This window comes from Odocoileus virginianus, chromosome 31, assembly GCF_023699985.2.
Source record: "Odocoileus virginianus isolate 20LAN1187 ecotype Illinois chromosome 31, Ovbor_1.2, whole genome shotgun sequence".
Lineage (NCBI taxonomy): Eukaryota > Metazoa > Chordata > Mammalia > Artiodactyla > Cervidae > Odocoileus > Odocoileus virginianus.
The window spans coordinates 11,936,958-11,960,517 of record NC_069704.1 but is presented as its reverse complement, the minus strand read 5'-3'; the positions used below and the strand labels follow the sequence as shown (position 1 = coordinate 11,960,517).

Here is a 23,560-nt window from a genome sequence, read left to right as displayed (position 1 = left end):
GTGCTATGAAAACCAGAATGAGCTACAGTTTGACTCACAAGCTATTCGAGTTTATACACTCTGTCATCTTTTGTTGGGCATAATTTAAAAATGAGTCTATATCTACCATCTCATTGGTGTGGTAACATACAGTTTGGAGGTTCTATGGTCCTATTGGGGTATCCAGAATTCTATTTCAAAGCCTATCAATATGTTCCCAAACCGAGCCACTTGAAACAACCAGGATATTATGGTGTCATTTAAGATTAAGGTTATAACTACTGTTTCTTTTCCCATTTAAAATTTCTGGTTAGCTAATAAGTAAATAACTGTTTTGAAAATTCTGGTTCTTATTAAACTTCAGCTTCTTTGCCTGCTGTCAGAGCTCAGGTATCTTCCTTTTCATAAGATTAGGTCAAAATGTTACTTAAAAGTAAACTAAGATTTTGATACATACACTGTGGTTATGTAAGATGTTAATGGGGCTTCCAGGCGGCAGCAGTGGCAAAGAACCTGCCTGCCAATGCAGGAGATACAAGAGATTTGGGTCCACTCCCTGGGTTGGGAAGATCCTCTGGAGTAGGAAATGGCACTCCAGTCCAGAATTCTTGCCTGGAAAATTCCATGGACAGAAGAGCCTGGCAGGTTATAGTCTATGGGGTTGTGACGAGTCAGACACAACTGAGTGTGCACACACTATGTAAGATGTTAACAGTCGAGGAAACTGAGTGAAAAGTACCTGGGGACTTTTTCACTTCCTTTACAACTCTTGTGTAAATCTAAATTTATTCCCAAATAAAAACCTTCGGAAAGGGTAAACTAAAACAGGCTTCTGTCCTCATCATTAAGCAGTTTAGCATCTCCTCCCATTAAAACCAGAAAATAATTATTTTAAGAATGAAAAAATTGAATCGGAGCCGAAAGTCAACTTTTTTTCTTGGCTTACAGTTAAACTTGTAATATATTTTCAGGACAATTTTAACAAAAATATTCTTAATAGCTACTCTCGTTACATCTAGGACTGAAATCAAAACAAGTTAACTTCATGTGGTTCTTGCCTGATTTCCTTGGTAAACACGTCTTACTCACAGTCATTTATTCATCATCCATATTTACAAGCTAAGAAAATGTTATTATCTCAAAGGCCACAGAAATGTTCCCGACCCAAGCCACTTTAGAGAATAGGAATGTCACAGAGGCAGGCCAGCCTGATTATGAGGAGGGAGTCACTGTTTGTGAGGGTACTGTGTATGTTTTTTTTAAAGGAACTTGTGCTCCAATTCCTTCAGAGATGGAGCCACAGTGGATAAACCTCTTTATGCATTGCTCAGCTTCAAAGGGGACAGAAATGTAAACAGTGGCAGCACACCAGGATCAAGTTTCTTTGCTTTAGCCACCAAGAAGTCAGGAAAGAAAATCAGGTATTTACTTAGGTTTATCATTACTATTATCAAGCTTTCTTTTAATGATTGGAAGACAAAAGAAGAATCTGTTCAGAAACAAAGTACCACAGAGTCTCACTATGATTAGTTTCAACCACTCTTGAGCCACTTTTCTCTAAGTAAAAAAATTAAGAATTAAAATTACCTTTCTTCTTCTTTGTGGTGGTTGTCTACTAACAGGCATCTCTGACTCCATAATTCTGAAAATACAATGTTTGATGAGACATCTAACCTATTTAAGAATAGATTCAAATAGTCTAATATCAATTAGCATCTATGTTTTAATAATAGGATCTGAAGAATGAATTTCTCTCTCTAGAGTGATTCTTCTCAGACAATTGAGGAAAGGATTTAAGCTCATGCTTTTAACACCTACAATATATGGGATGCTGCCTGCTAAGGAAGACTAAAATTTAAAATAAGATAAAATAGCCTTCTACCTTTGAAGTCAGTTGGAAGAACAGCTGTCATCAGTCAGGAAGACACCACAGAGGCCGAAACAGGAAGGAAGGAAGGGAAGGAAGGAGGGAAGAAGGGAGGGAGGAAGAGCAAGAGGAGATGGCTTCAAAGTCAGCCTTCAACACTTTCTAGCTATGTGTCAGTTGCTATATTAACTTCTTTGTACAGATCATTTTACTTAATCTTCTCCATAATCCTACAAGTTGGGAGTCGACATGTTCTGCATTTTCTGCAAGAAGAGACTGAAGTTCAGAGTTGAGCAATAGCACAGATCAAACAGCTAGTAAGCAGTAGACTAAGGACCCAAACTCAGATCTGCCTGCCTGATTTCCTATAAGGGGTCCTGTACACAACTGAAAGGAAATATTATTTTGATTTCCCAATTTCTGATTATGTTCTTAGAAAAAGTCCTAGAATGGTATTCTTACAGTACCAGATGGTCAGAAATTTTCTTAGGATATTGCCCAAGAAGAAAATTATAAATGTCATGCTACAAAAAGCAAATAATGTATTATTTCAGCCTCCATTGAGACTTCAAGTCTAGATGGCCAGATTCCTGTTATTTCTTGACTTTCCTCATTCTTGCAGTCAGAAGGATGGAAATCATCTCACACGTGTGCCTGTTTTCTCCTCTGGTTTCATTCCTTTCTTTCTGTAAGATCTACATGACCTGTATTAATTTACTAAATGTATTCTTTTTATCTCCACTGGAGAACTTTGATGACTTTCCCTCCACCCATATAATAATACATTCCCCTGCCCCTACCCCAGCTTTCTTCTCCCATCAACTAATACAGTGAGCTGAGTAGGAAAAACTTAATTTGCCTTAGAATCAAGTCATATTCACACAGATACACATTCAAAACTGAGGAGATAGACTTTAATAGGAGCAAATATAAAAATGAGTATTGGATATTCTTGACTTTTAGTGGAATCAATGACCTAACTGCATCATTATATGAAATGCAAATAAAAGCTTGTGCAAATTTATATTCACAGAGGTAGAGTATTTAGAAAGAGTCATACTATTCACTGAATTTGTGAGACTCTAGGTGTGTTAGTTTTAGTTTCAGGTACCACAGATAAGAGGATAACTTATGAAAAGAAGGAAAGCTAAGCAGTTCAAAATTGAGAAGTCAGGATAGTAAACTGGGGTTAGCATGTTGGAAAAATGAAAATATTTGATGGATTTTATTTTCATTTCTGTCCAGGAGGTAGAAGTAGGAACTAGGTCTTGTGGGTAGTAATTATAAGGAGACGGATTTTGGTTTGATTCAGGATGTATATGTACCTATTTTTTAAACATAGCTGTTTAAAATGGGTTGATACGATGAAACTAAGTTCTCCATAAATCAAACTATTCAAGAAAATGATGGATATACTGTTTAACTTGGATGTTGATTATATCTCAGATTATTCCAATATGAGAAATCTCAGACTCTCCATTTACTGAACAATCCCAAGAAAGCAGAGAAGGAAAATGAATCACTATCCAACACTCTATTCAACGTATTTGTACAAGAGGCTGTGCTGGACTTTAGGGGAAAAAATGACACAACAAATGTAAAGTATGCTATGTTGCTCCCTCCTCCATCCCACAAAGATTACAAATCACGTTGGAAGACAAGACCGATGCATTACACACAAAGTAATTGAAAGAGAATGTATCAATTAAATAGAAATAAAGACCATGAAACAGAATATATGTAAAATTGATAAAAGGTAAAACAGTCAGTTCAGAAGTCAAGAGGGATGGTGGTAGGATAGGCAAGCAAGCTACACAGTAAAACCAGGACTACAGTCTGACCTTGAAATAACAATCTCATACACTGGGTGAGTGTATGCAAACTTAAATAGTGTGCAATACCCTTGCATATTTTTCTCTAATTTAAAGTAACCTCAATTGTGTATGCATGTGTGTGAATGTGTGTACATATGTGTATATATTAATATATAGTGTATATAAATATGTATATATTTATATACATAAAGAATCTGCCCGCAGTGCAGGGGATGCAGATTCAATCACTGGGTCAGGAAGATCCCCTGGAGAAGGAAATGGCAACTCACTCCAGTATTCTTGCCTCGGAAATCCCATGGACAGAGGAGCCTAGCAGGCTACAGTCCATGGGGTCACAAAAGAGTCGGACACGACCAGAGCAACACATAAGATACATGCTTGAATTTGTGTGTAAAAAGAAATTTTGAGAATCGATATATGAAAGTTTAATTCCTGGTGGGACTTCCAGACTTCCTTTCAGGAAAATGGCAAATCTTAGAGCTTCTGTGATTCCCTGAGATGGTTCTATAGATCTGCAGTGGAGGAAACGGGCACATTCATTTAAGACTGCTTCCAATTCCAAACAATTCAAGCAAAATGAGCAATAATAACAGTAACAACAACAAAGTGAAAGGCAGCAAAGGAAAACTCAGCATTGCCCTCAGAATCTACTTCAAAATATAGTCCAGTCCAGTAAAAGACCATTGGTGTAAAATTACAAAGAGGCTGAGGGTTTACCTGCACTTGCTCTAGAACCCTAAAAAGAGCAGTGTAAGAGCTGATGAGGAAATAAGGTTCTCAAAACTTACGGAGGTCCTTCAACTTTAGTGGAGGAAAATTTTGGAGATATAGCAGTCAAATAACACAGATACTTAATGTTCCCATCTAAGTCCCCTGCCCATCTCAGGCACCCATAGTTATTTTGCTGGTTCCAAAAAAAATGGTTGTTTCCCCCTACCCCCAATCCCTGTAAGCTTAGAAATAAGTGCAATTGTGCTAAGGAACTAGAAAGACATGCTCAGCCCAAAGACATTCAGGTATAATTTTCCAGGCCCAATCTGGTCCAACTATGGACCTTCATTTATTTCTTCTGATTAAGGTCTTTGTTCCAAGCAGGGACTCTCTGCAGTTTTCTAGTGTCCAGATGGACCATTTTTCAGTATGGAAAAATCTCATTTTTATCCAATATGACCCTGATATTTAAAAAAAAATAAAATAAGAATGTGTCATGGACTTGACCGATAGAGTAAAATCTAACTGGGAAATTATAAGTTCACCTAAATTTAAGAGTATTGGGCATTAAGTATAAAAATGAAGCTTTCTCACTGTGATGCTAGGTAGAACAGAAAACTTTGTGTCTGAAAGCTGGAGAGGCATTTCTGGCTTTGCATCTGCAGCAACTCTGTGAGTTTCAGATTCCTTGTCTGAAAAATGGGCTAAATAATATCAGGTATGTATCATCACAGGGAAACAGCTAGCATTAAATGAGATAATGTACAACATGTGTGAAAATACCCATAACCTGTAAGGAACCATACCAATGTATTCTTATTTCTAAAAGTAGATTAACAAGAGCATTGCTATTTTATGCTATAAATAAATATTGCATTAGGCTTATCACTAAATCAAAGAAAGGTCTATTCTAACTACACATCAATTTTAAAAAAAAGAAAGGTCTAAATTGACACAAAATATATCTTCATGATAGAAAGAGAACGCGTGGGATCTATCTTTGATTTTGTTGTATTAAACATTTTGGAACAATTAATTTGGTGGTTGTCTCTTTTCTATGATTTTTAAATATTGAAAAATTCTCAATTCCATATACCCAATTTAGACATTTTTATATTTTTCTTTGTAGCTTGCTTTACTGTTCTTTTTCCCTGAAAGATAACGATGAGCTCCTCTCTGCCCTCTGGGCAGCCTCTGGGAATCAATACAGAGGAGAGAATCTCTTTTGGTTGTAGGCTCTGTTCTGCAGAAACCCCCTAATCCTGTTTACCACAACAGGAGTCTATTGCCATAGAAATGATAGCTGAGATCCCAGATTCAACATCACCGCCTTCACAGCAGGGCCTCATAAGAGGAGAAGCCGCACTAACAAGGAGAAACACAATCACTACTACTATTATCAGAATAGTAGGCAGTTTGTTGCCTTGAAAGAAGGGGTAATTGTCAACGATGAAATTAAAATGCATGAATGAGCTATGTTGTTGGGTATGCTGTAGTTCATTTTCTGTGTGGTACTGCCTGACTAAAAGCAATAGTTTGAAAGTTTATGTCCTTTAATAGTTTGCTTTTAAAAGGTCAGTGGTTTCCCTTCATTGCATTTGTTTCTTATTGAAATAAGAAACAAGCAGATTCTGATTCATCTTGTACCGTAACATTTCTGTGCTCAAAGATTTTCCTTTTCATGATGTGTTGTTTTTGTTTGTGTGTTTGTTTGTCTTGTTCCTATTAATAGAAGAGAGTGAACCTGAGCAAGATACTAAAGGTATTTTTTTTTCTTTCTGCACTGCTTCTTTTATAAATGTATGGTTTCATTCAACTGTTTATTTCTCCGACCTTACAAACAACTCTGAGTGCCATGATTTTATAAGGAAATAACAAACGATGTATGGGGAATATTAATTCAGCATTTAACAGTGTTATTAGATGGGCTGCCTTCTATATAATATAGTTATTGAGGATTTACGTGTATTAAGAAAAGCTTGAATGAACAGAAATAAACTTTGTATCCTAGACTCTGAGAATGCAAACAAAATGAAATGACATAAATCAGCATGAGAATATAAATGTCACACAGACTAGAACGGAAAGTTCCTCTGACCAAAAGCCTTAGGGGTGGGGGGCCAGGAGGTGAGGGAGTTACAACCTTTGGAGACTTGTAAAAATGTCAAGGTGCCAGCTTAGATTTTTATTGTTATTACTTCAAGTGGACAAGTATTATATAACTGCTCCAAACCAAACCAAATCAATCAAACTGTTCTAACTTTTGTATATTTTGGATGAAATTCACAAGTTCTCATATAATACAGTTTGGCTTTAGGAATAAACCCTAGGCTGGTATTCTTTGAAACAGCCCCTCCTTATCTAAGTATTTCAAATAAGGTATCTGAGATGTTTTCCTATTTAAACATCATGCTGCTTATAACTAAATCTAGATAAAATCATTTCACCTGTATCTGTATGATTCTGAGGGGTTTTTTGGTTTATTTTTAGTTTCAGTTTTTGTTTGTTTTCAACTTACTCTTCTCAGTGCTGGTTTGAATCAAGTAACAAAAGATCTCTTTAAGAGAGGCTAGAAAAATAAGAAAGAAAGAAAAGAATGAAAAAAAAAAAAAACACCATGCAAATCCATGCAAGCCCACTATATCCTTTGAAGTAATTACTCAGAAATACAATTTACAAGGGACTTAAATATTCTTCTGGTTCCACTCCCTTTCCAAGAAAAGAGAAGCAATTCATTTCAAGCCAAACTGCTTATTAATTTCAAGATTTAATTTGGGTCCCCTGCCTGTTAGGCTTTCCATTACACCACCAGTGAAATTTCAGAGTGAATAATGTTCCATCTCCTTATTACAAATTCAGATTACCCCTTAAAATGACAACCAAAGATAAAATTTATTATATATCTGAAAGTATCTTGAAAAATGGAACAAGAAAGAGGAAGCAGGGTAGAGGGAGGCAGGGCAAGACAGAGGGAGGGAGGAAAAAAAGAAAGAGAGAGAGAAAGGAAACGAGAATACAATATGGTTATGTTATAAAGGACTTGGAATCACTGGCTGCTTAAGTCCAATTTTGAATGCAGGATTTGCAACCTGCAGTTATTAAAGTAAACTTATCCGGGAGAAAGTAAAGCCCCAAACTCAGGACTAGACGCCGTGAAAGAAAACCCAGGGATAAATAGATTGCCCATGTCTATTTTACATGTTGCAGATGAATAGTAATGTGCTTGCCCACAGGAAAGCTCACAGTGAATTGGAGAATGACGATAAGACTATCTATAGAAAGAAGAGTTGAATAATTTTTTCTTTAAAAATCCATATCAAAACAATTATCAGCATTTTCCAAATGACCAAGTAATGCCATGCCCTTTCTACTAAACAGCTTGTGTGTGTTACAAAGCACTTTTATATTGTCTTTCATGCAAAGAAAAGGTGAAATAGGGATATTCAGGGGGGCATTTATTTGATATGAAACCTATCACATTACTTTTAAAATGGATGACTTAAAATGAATTTTCAGCTAGTGGCTACTGCTGAAATAATGGGAGTTTATTATTGAACTATGTTTAAATTTATTATTACAGGTGTATTGTTATCCATGAGCAGTCTGACATTTATTTTTAATGGCAACTGGCTTTTTGTTTTTTATGTTTGATAAATGTGCTGAAATTTCTTTCCCCGTCCCATTACTTTTTATGCTTGGAACTGGTAACAAATACTGATGGGTATAAAAATATCAGCTTTATTGCTGATAAAGCTAGGTTGAAAAAGAAAGCTTTCTCTCCCTTCATCCAAAAATTAGATTCATGTAACTTCTAATTCCTCCCCACACCCTCCACCTTTCACCTGGAGTTGCAGGATGGAGAAACCCCGACCTGGGGAGCTCACCTGTAGGACATTAACCCCATACCCTTTTTGTTCCCTGGATAGCTGGAAGAAAGATGACCCAAAGAGGACTGATATATTCATCACATAGACAAGTCCCTTTTCCCAATTCATTCATTCAACAAATATCTATTGAGTTCTCACCATGTACCACACGGAGAAGGCAATGGCAACCCACTCTTGCCTGGAAAATCCCAAGGACAGAGGAGCCTGGTAGGCTGCAGTCCTTCGGGTCGCTAAGAGTCGGGCACGACTGAGCGATTTCACTTTCACTTTTCACTTTTCCCTTTCATGCACTGGAGAAGGAAATGGCAACCCACTCCAGTGTTCTTGCCTGGAGAATGCCAGGGACAGAGGAGCCTAGTGGGCTGCTATCTATGAGGTCGCACAGAGTCGGACACAACTGAAGTGACTTAGCAGCAGCAGCATGTACCATACAGAGTTCAGGATCGATTGATCAATGAATCAATCAATTATCTATCAATCAGCTTGTGTTAATGAATAAAGCAAGCTCCACCCTTCTGATGCTTACATTCCATGAGAAGAGACAGCCAAAACACAAATTATGCAATTGAGATGCAGACATAGAGAACAGACTTATGGACAAGGGTTGGTGAGAAGAGGGAGAGGGTGAGATAAATGGAGAGAGTAGCATGGATGCATATACATTAACATATGTAAGGAGACAGCTAAGGGGGATTTGTTATATGTCTCAGGGAACTCAAACTGGGGCTCCGTGATAACCTAGAGGGATGGGAATGGGCAGGAGGTGGGAGGGAGATTCAAGAGGGAGGGGATATATGTACACTATGGTTAATTCCTGTTGATGTATGACAGAAATCAAACCAATATTGTAAACCAATCATCAATCAATTAAAAATAAATAAATATTTTTAAAAGCTAAAATCAAAGCAAAAAACTATAAAAAAGAAAAAAACAAAACAAAACAAATTATGATGTGGTATGAGGGGGATGGGTCAAGACAACATTATGAGAAGAAGACAGTTGGGTCAAAATCCAAAAGCTGTTTGCCGTCTTCTTTGAGAGGTAAACTTGGAAAAGGCGAAAGCTATTCTTCAATACTGAAAAAAGAGGCAAGTTTCTATTTTATATGGGCTTCCCTGATAGCTCAGTTGGTAAAGAATCTGCCTGCAATGTAGGAGATCCTGGTTCAACCCCTGGGTCAGGAAGATTCGCTGGAGAAGGGAAAGGCTACCGACTCCAGTATTCTTGGGCTTCCCTTGTGGCTCAGCTGGTAAAGAATCCACATGCAATGCAGGAGACCTGGGTTCAATCCCTGGGTTGGAAAGATCCCCTGGAGAAGAGAAAGGCTACCCACTCCAGTATTCTGGCCTGGAGAATTTCCATGGACAGAGGAGTATAGTCCATGGGTCACAAAGAGTCGGACACGACTGAATGACTTTCAGGGGCTTCCTTGGACTTCCTTGGTAGCTCATATGGTAAAGCATCTCCCTGTAATGCGGGAGACCTGGGTAGGATCCCAGGGTTGGGAAGATCCCTTGGAGAAGGAAATGGAAACCCACTCCAGTACTCTTACCTGGAAAATCCCATGGACAGAGGAGCCTTGTAGGCTACAGTCCATGGGGTCGCAAAGAGTTGGACATGACTGAGCGACTTCACTTTCATTCTATTTTATCTTTTGACAAGAAGGTGGGAGTATAGGAGAGACCAGTTTCCCTTTACTTCCTGGCCTTTTCCCCTCCTCTTATCCCATAAGACTTAACAATGAAACCCATGGTCAGCCAAGGTCTATCTGTCCCCGTGGAGAGGGAGACCAACAGCTTGTCAACACAATCCTACATTCATGAAGCCACTTGCAGTACCAGCAGTGGTCTTTTCTGTACCCTCCTGTGTCTCACTGGACCAGAAGTTTCTGATATGGGGCAGGCAGCACATTAATTAAATGAACTCCAAGGCTCTGTTGACCTCTAGAATGATAATGGACTGTTTTATTTACCATCTCACATAATTCTTAGCTGTGTTGTGCAATATAGGTCATCAGAGGTTTCGCAATGAGCCTGAATGATATTCCAAATAATGTAATGCCAGCCAAAAATAAAAGCAAAAACAATAAATTACAAAATAAATAAATAAATAAACCTTCCCTTATTACTAAATTTCCAGGAAGAACTTAAAGTCCCAGATGAAAATTCTTGCCTTCGAAAATTAAAGCAGAAAAAAAATCTAAATTTCATACTTTTCCAGTTTCTCATGCTTCTCATCTTCAGCCAGAAGCTTCTAACTCAGGTTCAAGGATACACTGACTAGTGTCATCTTTAGCAGCTGCTGTCCACTCTTTTCCAGTGTTCATGGAATTGAAATAATCCTACTCTCAATCTCTCAAGGATCCTGCCTTTTTTCTTTCCAGATTCTCAGAGGCAATGGAACCTATAAAATGATCATCACAGCAGTCTCACACTCACAAAATTCTGGACACACAAGTTTAGCCCTAAGCTCTACAAAAGCTATTTCAGCCAAATGGTGAATGTGGACTCAATTATGTTGTGTAATCTAAGTCTCCATTATCTTTGTGAAAACATCAGAAAGGAAGAGAATCCCTGGGTGGACTCTCATTCAGATGCCCGTCACTCTGTATTAGCTGTCAGGGGTCCACAACCTGTGAATTAGGACTAAGCTCAATCAGGTGCTCAGATGGAATACACTTTTGTCACTCTGAAGGCAATATACACGGCCTCCGAGCTGGCTTGTCCTCTTGGGATATTTAGACTTTCTAGTGGGTATAGCTTCTGTCATCTAGTCTTGATTGACACTTCCTATAAACCTGTCCAGCATATTGGCAATTTTTAAATTTTCCATTTCACCTTAGAGCCTTGTGTTTCTGGAACTCCAGCAGAAGTGCAGTCTTCACTCCCTATTTTAAGCAAGCATTTTTAGCCCTGACTACCAGGCTCTCAGAACTGGCTCCATAATTTGTGGACTGGTTGCAAACGACAATACAGGGCCCCTCATTCAACAACCACTTATAATTTTTAAAGACACAGGCAGAAGAAAAATAAACCAACCATGGGCCCTCTAAGCATAGGGCCCTGGGAGAGTATACCGGTGACTCGTTCTTGAAACTGACCTTACTGACCACCATGATGACTGCTACTCCTCTTGCTATGGAATTTTTCAGGTTGTAAATACTGCCTGCTAGAAAAAAAAAAAAATTTAAGCCTACATTTTGTTTTAACTTGTAATCATCTGCCACAGAGCTCTGATCTAAAGCTGTTGTGGTTACTAGGCATATACCCTGAGAAAACCACGATTCTAAAAGATACAAGTACCCCAGTGTTCACTTGAGCACTATTTACAATAGGCAGAGCATGCAAGCAACCTAGGTGTCCATCAACAGATGAATAAGAAGTTGTGTGTATATGTATATCTATCTATCTATCTATCTATCTATCTATATATATATATATAATAGAACATTACTCAGCCATAAAAAGAAACACATTTGTGTCAGTTGTAGTGAGATGGATGAAACTAGACCCTGTTATACAGAGTGAAGTAAGTTAGAAAGAGAAAAATAAATATCATATATTAACTCATATATATGGAATCTAGAAAAATAGTACTGATGAACCTATTTATAGAAAAGGAGACTCAGGTATAGAGAATGGACCAGAGGATACAGCAGCGGAAGGGGAGGCTAAGACAAAGTGAGAAAGTAGCGCTGACATATACACACGATCGCATGGAAGACGGATAGCTAGCAGGAAGCTGCTGCGTAACACAGGAAGCCCGGCCCTGCGCCCTGTGACAACGGAGAGGGATGGTGGGGGGAAGGAAGACTCAGGAGGGAGGGGACCATGTGTGTGCTCAGTCACGCAGGCCTGTCTGGCTCTTTGTGACCCCACGGATTATAGCCTGCCCAGCTCCTCTGTCCATGGAATTTTCCAGGCAGGAATACCGGAGTGGGTTGCCATTTCCTCCTCCAGGGGATCTTCCTGATTCAGGGACTGAATTCACTGTGGCTCCTGCATTGGCAAGTGGATGCTTTACCACTGAGCCACTCAGGAAGCCCCAGGAGGGAGGGGATACATACATATAAAATTATAACTGATTTGTGTTGATGCGTGGCAGAGAGCACCACAACGCTGTAAAGCAATTATCCTCCAATTAAAAAAGAAAAGCTGTTGCGGTTATTTCTGAACGCTCAGGACTGAGATCTGTGTCCAGGGTTTGTCCTCAGAACCCTATCCTTCTTCAGGTTTTAGGTTTTCTAGTAACTTACACTATTTCAATGGCAGAAGAAGTATGTGTCCCCTGACATGTTTCTCTGGAGCTGTGGGGTAGGCTCCACTGCAGCTTTAAAAAATTTTAATGTTAAAAATATTTTTAATCTTGTAAAAAAAGTTGACACAGTAATCACAGTACTATTATCCAACAGCAACAGTGATCAATAGTCTGCCATTTTATCTAAGCAAGTACCATTTTATGGCTGCTAGTTTATTTTAAAGCAAATCTCAGACATAAATTCAATCAGTGCACATGTACTTTTAAGGATTTTTAACACAGTCACATTACCGTCTATCCCCAATTAGCACTCGTTTCTTAATACCATTTACTACCAGGATTGTGCAATTTTTATCAGGTTGTCTCTAAAATGTCTTTTTATATCTGATCTGTTGAATAAGAATCCAAACAAGGATCCACACATTACAATCGGGGCTATGCTTCTTAAATACTTCTCAGTCTATAATAGTCCCCTCATTTTTTTTTTTTCCCTTCCAATGTTATTTGTTTTTTGGGGAAACAAAATATCTTGCCCTGTTCAACTGTCCATATTTGGGATATGATTGAATTATATCTTCATAATGGCTTTTTTAAGAGAACTAAATACTCTTTCTACTTACTTTATTTATGACTGCATCACACGACATGGGATTTTCAGGATCTTCCTCGACCAGGGAAGGTATCTGTGACCCCTGTATTGGGAATACCAAGTCCTAACCACTGAACCACCAGGGAAGTCCTCTCATAATGTTGTATAACATGTTCCTCAACCCTCTCTTCTTTTGTATATTGGTGATTAGACCCCTGTACTTAAAATCAGGCTCAATTTCGCTTTCATGTGGGGCACAAGGGAAAGATTCAGCTTCATTTTAAACATTAAATCCACTCTTTTTAATTTTTTAATTGAAGTTGGCACCTTTGCATTGAAGGTGCCAAAGTTGGCACTTTTGCATTGAAGTTGGCACCTTCCTTGCTTTCTCTTTCTCCTGGCATTCTGGGTTCAATGTTTGTATTTCTAGCATGCTCTTTCAGACTTCATCTCTCAGAGTCCTCCATATCAAAATATAGGAAAGTGAGTTAATCTGAGCATGCAAATCTGAAATTAGAACCTGCATAAAGCATGCATTTGTCAAACAAATTATGTCCTCCCATATCTCTTCGAATTATGCAATCCTTTTAAAGAGCTATTCAAACCTCAGACCAACTTTTAATACAGTTGAATTTGATCTTTCTTTGTCCTGTACATCTTCTGTTCAGTATATACTGTCTCTTCTGTACCTTCCTTTAGAATACAAAAGCCACAAATTTTACAATTTTAGAACCAAGCATCAAAGCATTGTGTTAACGGGAATTTCATAGTCTAATATTATGTCTTGTACTTAAGTCCTAGAAAACAAAAGGCCAGAGCAAAAAAAAAACCCTTATATTTGCAATCAATGGGTAATTAAAAGGATTACATAATGATTTAGAGAACACTGGATTTGAAGTCAGAAGACTTGAGTTCAGGTTTCTCACTCATAAGTTTTATTACTTTGGGGAAACAAATTAACTGGGATTTTATTTCTATATCTATTTAACAAGAGCCAAAATTAGATGATTTCTGAGGTCTCTCAAGATGAGTGATTCTGTGATTCTAATATCCCTCAATTTATTGTACATTCTGAACCTCATCTCCACTCTTTAATCAAAGGTAAAATTCTTTTCACACTGAAAGAACTTCCTCTTATCTAGTTAGTGGGCATTCAGCCTTCAGTTCAGTTCAGTTCAGTCGCTCAGTCATGTCCGACTCTCTGCAAACCCATGAACCACACAGCACGCCAGGCCACCCTGTCCATCACCAATTCCCAGAGTTCACCCAAACCCATGTCCATCGAGTTGGTGATGCCATCCAACCATCTCATCCTCTGCCGTCCCCTTCTCTTCCTGCCCTCCATCTTTCCCAGCATTAGGGTCTTTTCAAATGAGTCAACTCTTCGCATCAGGTGGCCAAAGCATTGGAGCCTCAGCTTCAACATCAGTCCTTCCAATGAACACCCAGGACTGATCTTTAGGACGGACTGGCTGCATCTCCTTGCAGTCCAAAGGGCTCTCAAGAGTCTTCTCCAACACTGCAGTTCAAAAGCATCAATTCTTTGGCGCCCAGCTTTCTTTATAGTCCACCTCTCACATCCATACATGACCACTGGAAAAACCACAGCCTTGATTAGATGGACCTTTGTTGGCAAAGTAATGTCTCTGCTTTTTAATATGCTGTCTAGATTGGTTATAACTTTCCTTCCAAGGAGTAAGCGTCTTTTAATTTCATGGCTGCAATCACCATCTGCAATAATTTTGGAGCCCAGAAAAATAAAGTCAGCCACTGTTTCCACTGTTTCCCCATCTATTTGCCATGAAGAGATGGGGCTGGATGCCATGATCTTAGTTTTCTGAATGTTGAGCTTTAAGCCAACTTTTCCACTCCACTTTCACTTTCATTAAGAGGCTCTTTAGTTCTTTTTTACTTTCTGCCATAAGGGTGGTGTCATTTGCATATTTGAGGTTATTGATACTTCTCCAAGAAATCTTTATTCCAGCTTGTGCTTCATGCAGCCCAGCATTTCTCATGATGTACTCTGCATATAAGTTAAATAAGCAGGGTGACAATATATAGCCTTGATGTACTCCTTTTCCTATTTGGAACCAGTCTGTTGTTCCGTGTCCAGTTCTAACTGTTGCTTCCTGACCTGCATACAGGTTTCTCAAGAGGCAGGTCAGGTGGTCTGGTATTTCCATCTCTTTCAGAATTTTCCAGTTTATTGTAATCCACACAGTCAAAGGCTTTGGCATAGTCAATACAGCAGAAATAGATGTTTTTCTGGAACTCTCTTACTTTTTTGATGATCCAGCGGATGTTGGCAATTTGATCTCTGGTTCCTCTGCCTTTTCTAAAATCAGCTTGAACATCTGGAAGTTCACAGTTCACATATTGCTGAAGCCTGGCTTGGAGAATTTTAAGCATTACTTTACTAGCATGTGAGATGAGTGCAATTGTGCAGTAGTTTAAGCATTCTTTGGCGTTACCTTTCTTTGGGATTGGAATGAAAACTGACCTTTTCCAGTCCTGTGGCCACTGCTGAGTTCCCCAAATTTGCTGGCATATTGAGTGCAGCACTTTAACAGCATCGTCTTTCAAGATTTGAAATAGCTCAACTGGTATTCTATCACTTCTACTAGCTTTGTTCGTAGTGATGTTTCCTAAGGCCCACTTGACTTCACATTCCAGGATATCTGGCTCTAGGTGAGTGATCACACCATCGTGATTATCTAGGTCTTGAAGATCTTTTTTGTTCAGTTTTATGTATTTTTGCCACCTCTTCTTAATATCTTCTGCTTCTGTTAGATCCATACTGTTTCTGTCCTTTATTGAGCCCATCTTTGCATGAAATGTTCCCTTGGTATCTCTCATTTTCTTGAAGAGATCTCTAGTCTTTCCCATTCTATTGTCTTCCTCTATTTCTTTGCATTGATCGCTGAGGAAGGGCATTCAGCCTTAGAAAAGAATAAAATTACTCCTTATCCTGTCCATCTTTGTCTAAAATATTCCTTTTTGTTTTGACCCTGCATGCTCATCTCATTCTCATAAAAGTTTAACAGATTTTGTCTGTCATTCTACCATGATATAGTTGAAGATGTAAAACATTAATTAATTATTTCATTAATTCAACTAAATATTATTACTTTGGTAGGCACTCTCCTAGGTACTGAACAAAACAGGCAAGGTTTTTGGTTGCTGATGACTCACAATCTACTGCAGGGAGACAGACAATAGATAAAAATAAATAACTTTAGATCATGGTGAGGTCTATAAAGACAATGAAATAGGATGATGAAAAAGTGAATGGGAGAAAGGTTAGACTTTACAGTGGGCAGTCAAGGAGGGCCTTTCTCTGAAAGTATCACTTGAATGGAGACTTAGATGATATAAGAAAACTACCACAAGATGTACGGGATGAGTGCTCTAGACTGAGGGATGGCATGGGCATCATCTAAGTTGGGAGCAAGCTTGGTGTATCCTGGAGTGGTGTGAAGCATAGGGTCACAGCATAAATGGCTGAGAAGCCAGGGCACAGCATTTGGTATTATCCTTAAGATAGAAGGCACGTGGAGGATCCTTCACAGGAGACCATGATCTGATTTGCATTTATTCAAGACTAGTCCAGCTTGACCATTCCCAGTGGGAGAGTCGCTCACCACTTCTCTTTTCCTAACAGTTTTTGCCAGAATCCTGCGGGCTCCTGAATCCCACAATGTCACCTTTGGCTCCTTTGTGGCCCTGCGCTGTACAGCCACAGGCATCCCTGTCCCCACCATCACCTGGATTGAAAACGGAATTGCTGTGAGTTCCATCTGTATGGGGACTTGTCTGGGGGAGACCCACAGGTGTTGAATTTGAGGGCTGAGAACATATTTGTAGAGTTACCATGATCTCTGTCATTGGTCTCACCTGAATCTCCATTTTTCAAAATCTTCCAATATTTTCATTCTAGAAGTCACTGTCTAGAAACTGAACTCCATAGGTTTACTTCTTTCCTTATATCATAGGCAATAGTAGAAAACCAAAATTATTATTTACACTTTTGTATAAAAGAGAAGTGGTAATAATTCCTTCCCACACAAAAATCATCAGCTGAAGGATTAGTTCACTGCTGGAGCCTACTTTGATGAAAAGCAATCCAGAATTAGAATACATGTCCGTTAGTGCAACATTTTATTTTCATTTCTAATACTGGTAACAGTAGCTAGTATATAGTATGTGATTGCTATGACTAGGCCCTGTTCTAAGCAGTTTACATAAAAGCATTCATTTATTCATTCTACAAATATTGAGCATCTCCTGGGCATCAGGCATTATTCTAGACATTGTACATACAGGCGCAACCAGAACAAGTATAGTTTCCTATCCTCAAGTTTCTTACACTAACATTGGAAAAAAACAAACAATAAAATAAGCAGACAGTAGAATCTATACTCTGTGTTAATAGTGTCCAATGCCATGGAGAAAAATAAAGCGGAAAAGTGAGAAAGTACAACCTCAGGAGGAAGATTCTGTTTTCAATAAAGTGGTCAAAGAAGCTTTATTAAGATGAAGATATTTAAGCAAAGAGCTGAATGAGGAGGCTATGTATATAACAGGGGGATTACAACCAGGAAAAGTCTCTGAAATAAGCATACACCTGGAATGTCAGAGGAACAGCAAGTAGGTCAGTGTGGCTAGAGGAAAGAGGTAAGGGGTGTGTATAGGGATTGTCGATCCTACAGGCTTACATAGGTCATGGATACATTTGACTTCATTTGGATGAAACGGAATGCCTCTGTAGGTCTGTTTCTGTTGTCTGTTTTACTGCTGACTTTCGTTCATTGTGTTTTGTTTCCTTGTGTGCCTAGTCATCTTTGACTACCTGCTGTTCACTGTTTTGAGAAAAAAAAAATGTCAGAGGTTAATTTGAGGTCTAGATAAAGGTTCTTTTCTCCAGAGAATTTTTGTTTGTTTCTGCTACGGACCAAGGGCGACTACTAATCTGTGATTGGCTTAAACGTGTTAAAGTAACTTGTAACCTTGTTCTTCTTTAGTTCTCTAATTAAACTTCAGGTATCATTTACAACTCAAATCTTATTTGACAGTACATTTTGTGGCTTTTCCATGAAGCTGTAGGAGCTGTCTTAAGCCTTTCAAAGTAGTATAAAGAGATTCCCTAAGAAAACTGGGGAACTGACAATATGACTTTACTAATTTGTCTCACTCTTTAAAAGGCTTGTATGAGTTTAGAACTGGAAGATATATGATTATTCTCTGTTGGAGTTGAGAAGTAATTTTTAAAAGCCAGATGGTTTGAGTTAGTTTTGGTCTTACTGAGACTCCAACTTCATCTTTCAAGATGTGATTCACAAAAAAACAGAAAGCAAAATAGATTCTTTGCCGGAGATTCTAAAACAGGAATAAAATAAACGAACAGTGACTTTCCTCCAGGAGGAAAGCAAAAGGACATCTGCAGTTCTCATGGTCAGAGAGGGTTTGCTCTTAGGGCCAAGTTTTGTTCTTGGTGCTCCTATCCAAGTCCAACTAGAAATTGAGATGACTGCCCTGTGCTGATGCAAATCACAGGAAATGGAGGCAATTTTAGGCACTTAATGTCAGACAAGTAGCCAGCCAGAGAAGTCTATTGAGAACAGGGAAGAGTCCACAGACCCAGGATCATTTTGGGTGGGCAGGATTAAGACAAATGCAGAGCCGGGAGCAATTTGGCACAGAATAAGACAGGATTTGAACTGTGTCCTTTAACTAACTATAAGGCAGTGAACTAACTTCACTAACACACTAAAGTATTAAAGTATAATAAGTACTTTAAAAGATGTGAATGCTCCTTCATCCTCATACATGAACATGCCAGTAAACTTAAACCCTGAATGCTTACAGCCAAAGAATAAGAGAACGGCAAGGAAATTGCCCCAAAGTGATAAAAAATTTTTTTGCTTTCTTCCTATGGAGATATCACTCATCTTTCATGAAAATTTGTAGTCTTAGATGAACTCAGAGTGAGCAGCAATATCCCTTTTGTTTTACAACATTGGAAACAATACTTTGGTATTGTTACTTATTACTACTTATCGCTACAGCAGAGATTACTTTTCTAAAAGAAAATATCCTCATATTTTGATAACCAGATTTAAAGTTAAATCCAACTCTATTATTTTGGCATTCAAATAAAAAATTTGCCCAGCTCTCTTGCTTTGTCCAAAAGATATATTTATAACTCCTAAAACATGTTAAAAGTTCAATCATTTTAATTTATTAGAAGAGTTTTCAAAATGAACAGCCAAATCTGTGTTGAAGATCGTGGTTTTTGAATTTCCTTAAAGGGAAGCTCACTTATATTTTATACATATTTTTAAGAGGCAGTTTTTTGGTTTAAAGGACATGAGCTATGGAATCATCTTCTCTTACTGTGTAAACCCAAGATAATTACATATATCAAGTGGAATATATTATGTGGACTGTCTCAGCAGCCAGATTGAAAGAGGTCAATATTCATGGCTATGTTGATCAGAAACAGAATGGGAAATTTTCTCAGCCAGAATGTCCCTTTTTCTATGATGCATAAACAGACATTTTTACAACTCCCTAGACATGGACCATATTAGGCCACATCCTAAAGTTCCCTGAGATAGTTCTAGCCAACTGGGACTATTTGCTGCATGACAAGGTCATAGAAGCCAGAATACCATTCAGAGGTCAAATTATGATGAAGTTATAGGATTATCCATAACTGGGGGTAAATTCTCTCTAAACAGCATTATTAATGATATGTAAAAAGTTTTCCACCTATGTTGTCTCCTTCAGAAGACTTTTACATACATTTTATCAGGTGTGAACTAATATGCCTATTTAATAGAGTGCCTGTTCGATGGCCTCATCTGACGTCACAGTCTCACCCCCACACACAGAACAGAGAACTCTTTATCCAGTGCTTTCAGGTCAGTATGCCTGGGTGACTTGGAGAAAAAACATATTTACTGTAATACCAGATAAAGTCACCTCAATGAAGCCCTTACCGTTGCCTCAGCATACCTTGCTTAAAGCTCCCAGGCATAATCTGAACTCATCCTTTTGAGCTTTTAAATCTGAAAGGCAAAATGATCAAAATGCAGGGCAAGGGGGTGTTCTGAATTTTAGGTCATGAAAAATACTAAACTGTTGGTCAGATTGCTCCATGAAGAAAGAAAAACAAATTCAAATGATGACTAACAAGTCCTGCTGTGCATGAGTCACAAACTGAATCAAGCCAGGCCTCTGGAAACAGGAGGAAAAGCACTTAGGAACCACATCATCATCAGGCAATGAGCCTTGGAACTTGACGGTCTACCCGCTGGACTATGTCAGCACCTGGATGATGTCCAGGAGGACGGAGGTCAGGCGGCTTAAAAGTCATTTCGCTTTCCTCCCAAGAATGTTTTCAGTGACCTTGAGGAGTGACTTTCTTAGGTGTGAACATGAAAATAGTGCAAGTTTAGTCAGCATTTAGGGGATTACTCATTTCTGAGTTGTCTCCGAGGCATCCACAGTACAGACCTACTTCTTGAAAGAAGAAACAAACTTGCAAAGGAGGAAGGTAACTGTTTTACAGATTTCACATATATAAACTGGGAAGGGATTATATTTAAAAACAAAATATCCTCAGAGCATAAAACATACTAACTGACAGTGATTTGAGGTCTTTAGCTTTTTTCTCATTGTTGCTTTGTATTAAAATCTGGGGAGAGTCCAAAATTGTATTTCACCAACAAAGATCTACTATAGAGCACAGTGAACTCTCCTCAATATTCTGTAATAACCTTTATGGGAAAGAATCTGGAAAAAATGGATCTATGAATATGTGTAACGTAATCACTTTCCTATACACCTGAAACTAACACAATGTTGTAAATCAACCATACCCTAATAATCTTTTCAAATTGCGTTTCAAATTGTTCAGTCCTTTCCATCTAACTTGGACATTCAAATCCATAGGAACTTGCACCTCTGATAAATATGATAATGATGCATTCGGAATTCCCAACTGCATGTGTGTCTCTCAAATATATTTTCCTCTCTGCCTTGTCAATTTCTCATAGAGTCCAGGCTGCTTATCTGGGGAAAATGCCACAATACTTGATCTGACCTGGGAAGTTTCCCCAGTTAAGGTAAATTGATGCTCACATAAACCAGTGTTTCTAAAAAAATGGAGACTCATAGTGTAGATAAAGAATAAAAAGACAGAAGCTAATTGGACAAACTTCCACTGCCTAACCACGACAGAGAGTGCTTGCTTCTGGGGCCACCCAGCTACCTGGCAGCAGAAGCATGGAAAGTTGGTCTCACCTCAGGGCTTCCTTCCCCCTTGCAGATCTAAATGAGAAACAGTAAAATATCTTGGCTCCAAGTTTCTTACTCCTAGTTTCCTTCCCTACTACTAGACAGAAAGATCTTTTTCAAGGCCACTAAGGTACCCACTCCTACTCCTGCTCAAGGTAAACCATTAGCTGATTCCTTGATTGTCAGTCCATTCACAATTCTCTCAAACTAACAATTTCCCCCTCAGATAAGCAATGATAATGAAAAAAAAAAAAAATAACTGAAAAAATGGCAGAGTGCTTAAGAAAGCAGTGAAGAAAGAATCACCAGTTTAAGAAATGTCACCACCTTAACAATGACATTTAAGTCAGAGGTTTATTTTGTTCATGGTTGATTTGAGGCTTTGTTGTTACTGCTCTTCTTTTCTAATGACTATTCAGTTTTAGTAGGCAAGGCAGTAAAACATAAAGATTAAAAGCACACACTTTGGGGGTCAGACAAACTAGCATGTAAATTGGAACTCCGCAACCCAAAAGAATGTACTGGGAGCTGTCTTTCTTATAGCTGGCATGCTGATGACTAAAGAGCATTTAGGTATATTAACCAGTCAATTATGCACTAATATGGTATTGGTAGCCCGGCTCTTCCAGGATATTTGATTTTCTGATATAGGTCATAATGCAGAAACAGGACTGACTTCACAACCATTTTTTTTCTTGTTAACCATCCACTATTTGTTGTGCATTTGGGTGGGGGGGGAATCTGGAAAAGAATTATGAAAATAACTCCAAAACTCTATTACCTCTCATAATTGACTGTCTCTAACTTTAAGACATAGAGATCTATCTTGGAGGATACACACAGGGTATCTTTTCTAGCTTGTGTTAGTTATCTACTGTCACATCACAGACATCCCAAAGCCTGATCACTTAAAACAAGAGCCATTTATTAATGCTCACAAGTCTGGCTCGACTGGGTGGTTTTGCTGATTTGGGCAAGGATTGCCTGATCTTGCTGATCTAGCTCCTGTGATTGGCAGGTTGACTAGGAGCTAGTGGGTCTAGAATGGCCTTACTCATATATCTGGGGGTTATTATTGGCTGCCAGCTACATCAGCGAGGATAACTGGGCCATAAGTGCCTCAACCTCTATCAGGCCCACTCTGGCTTGTTCACAGGAGGTCACAGGTTCTAAGTGAAACAAGAAAGCAAGCCACAGTGTGCAAGAACATTGCAAGTGTCTGTATCTTTTGAAAACATGTCACAAGCCAATCAAGACTCAAAGCATGAAGAAAGAAGCCACCTCCGAAAGGAAGAGCAACGAAGTCACATCGTAAGGTCATGGGCGTTGGGAGACAAAAGTTGTTGGCAATTTTTGCAATCTACCACATGCCTTTTGATCCTAATCCTAATCCTTTTTCTTTCCAGTCTACTTTACACAGCATATTAGATATTCTTGATCTAATTCTATCTTCTTTTCCCCCCTGACTCCACCAGGTTTCTTCTGGGTCTATTCAAGAAAGTGTGAAAGACAGAGTAATTGACTCAAGACTGCAGCTGTTTATCACCAAGCCAGGACTCTACACATGCATAGCTACTAATAAGCATGGAGAGAAATTCAGTACTGCAAAGGCTGCAGCCACCATCAGTATAGCAGGTAGGATGGCTGTTCACAATTGCACTGTTTCAGGAGAGGAGAAGGGGACGGCAGAGGATGAAATGGTTTGATGGCATCTCTGACTCGATGGACATGAGTTTGAGCAAGCTCTGGGAGTTGGTGATGGACAGGGAAGCCTAGAGTGCTGCAGTCCACGGGGTCGCAAAGAGTTGGACATGACTGAGCGACTGAACTGACTGACTGATTGAGAAGAGAGTCGGTACTATTCCACAGCATCCTTCACTAGGGAACATCTTTTTTTCTTTTAAACCTCTTAATCCAGGCCCATCTGGGATATTTCTTCCTCCAAAGGTTGACCAAAATAATTGATTTGGGGAAATTCATTGCTTCAAAAATTAAATTCTTAAATGTCTGCCTAAGTGATATGAAACAGCTTCCAGGAGTTCATTTCTTTCAATATCTTTCTCTTTCATGTTCTTTTCTTCCCTTTCTTTTTTTATTCTTCCCTCTCTCCCTCCCTCCCTACTTTTTCCTCCCC

General features: G+C 38.7%; 1 protein-coding gene across 3 annotated transcripts in view; it reads left to right on the top strand.

The window, feature by feature from the left end:
- MUSK (muscle associated receptor tyrosine kinase) overlaps positions 1-23,560 on the top strand; it is a 96,090-nt gene that overhangs the window by 36,329 nt on the left and 36,201 nt on the right. For 2 of the 3 annotated variants that reach the window (XM_070459304.1, XM_070459303.1), the window contains exons 6-7: positions 16,787-16,911; positions 22,902-23,061. In XM_070459304.1, the coding sequence (XP_070315405.1) occupies positions 16,787-16,911; positions 22,902-23,061 (285 nt within the window). Of the gene's footprint in view, positions 1-6,124; positions 6,155-16,786; positions 16,912-22,901; positions 23,062-23,560 lie in introns of all 3 variants that reach the window. The other variant, XM_070459305.1, reaches the window with a different exon arrangement.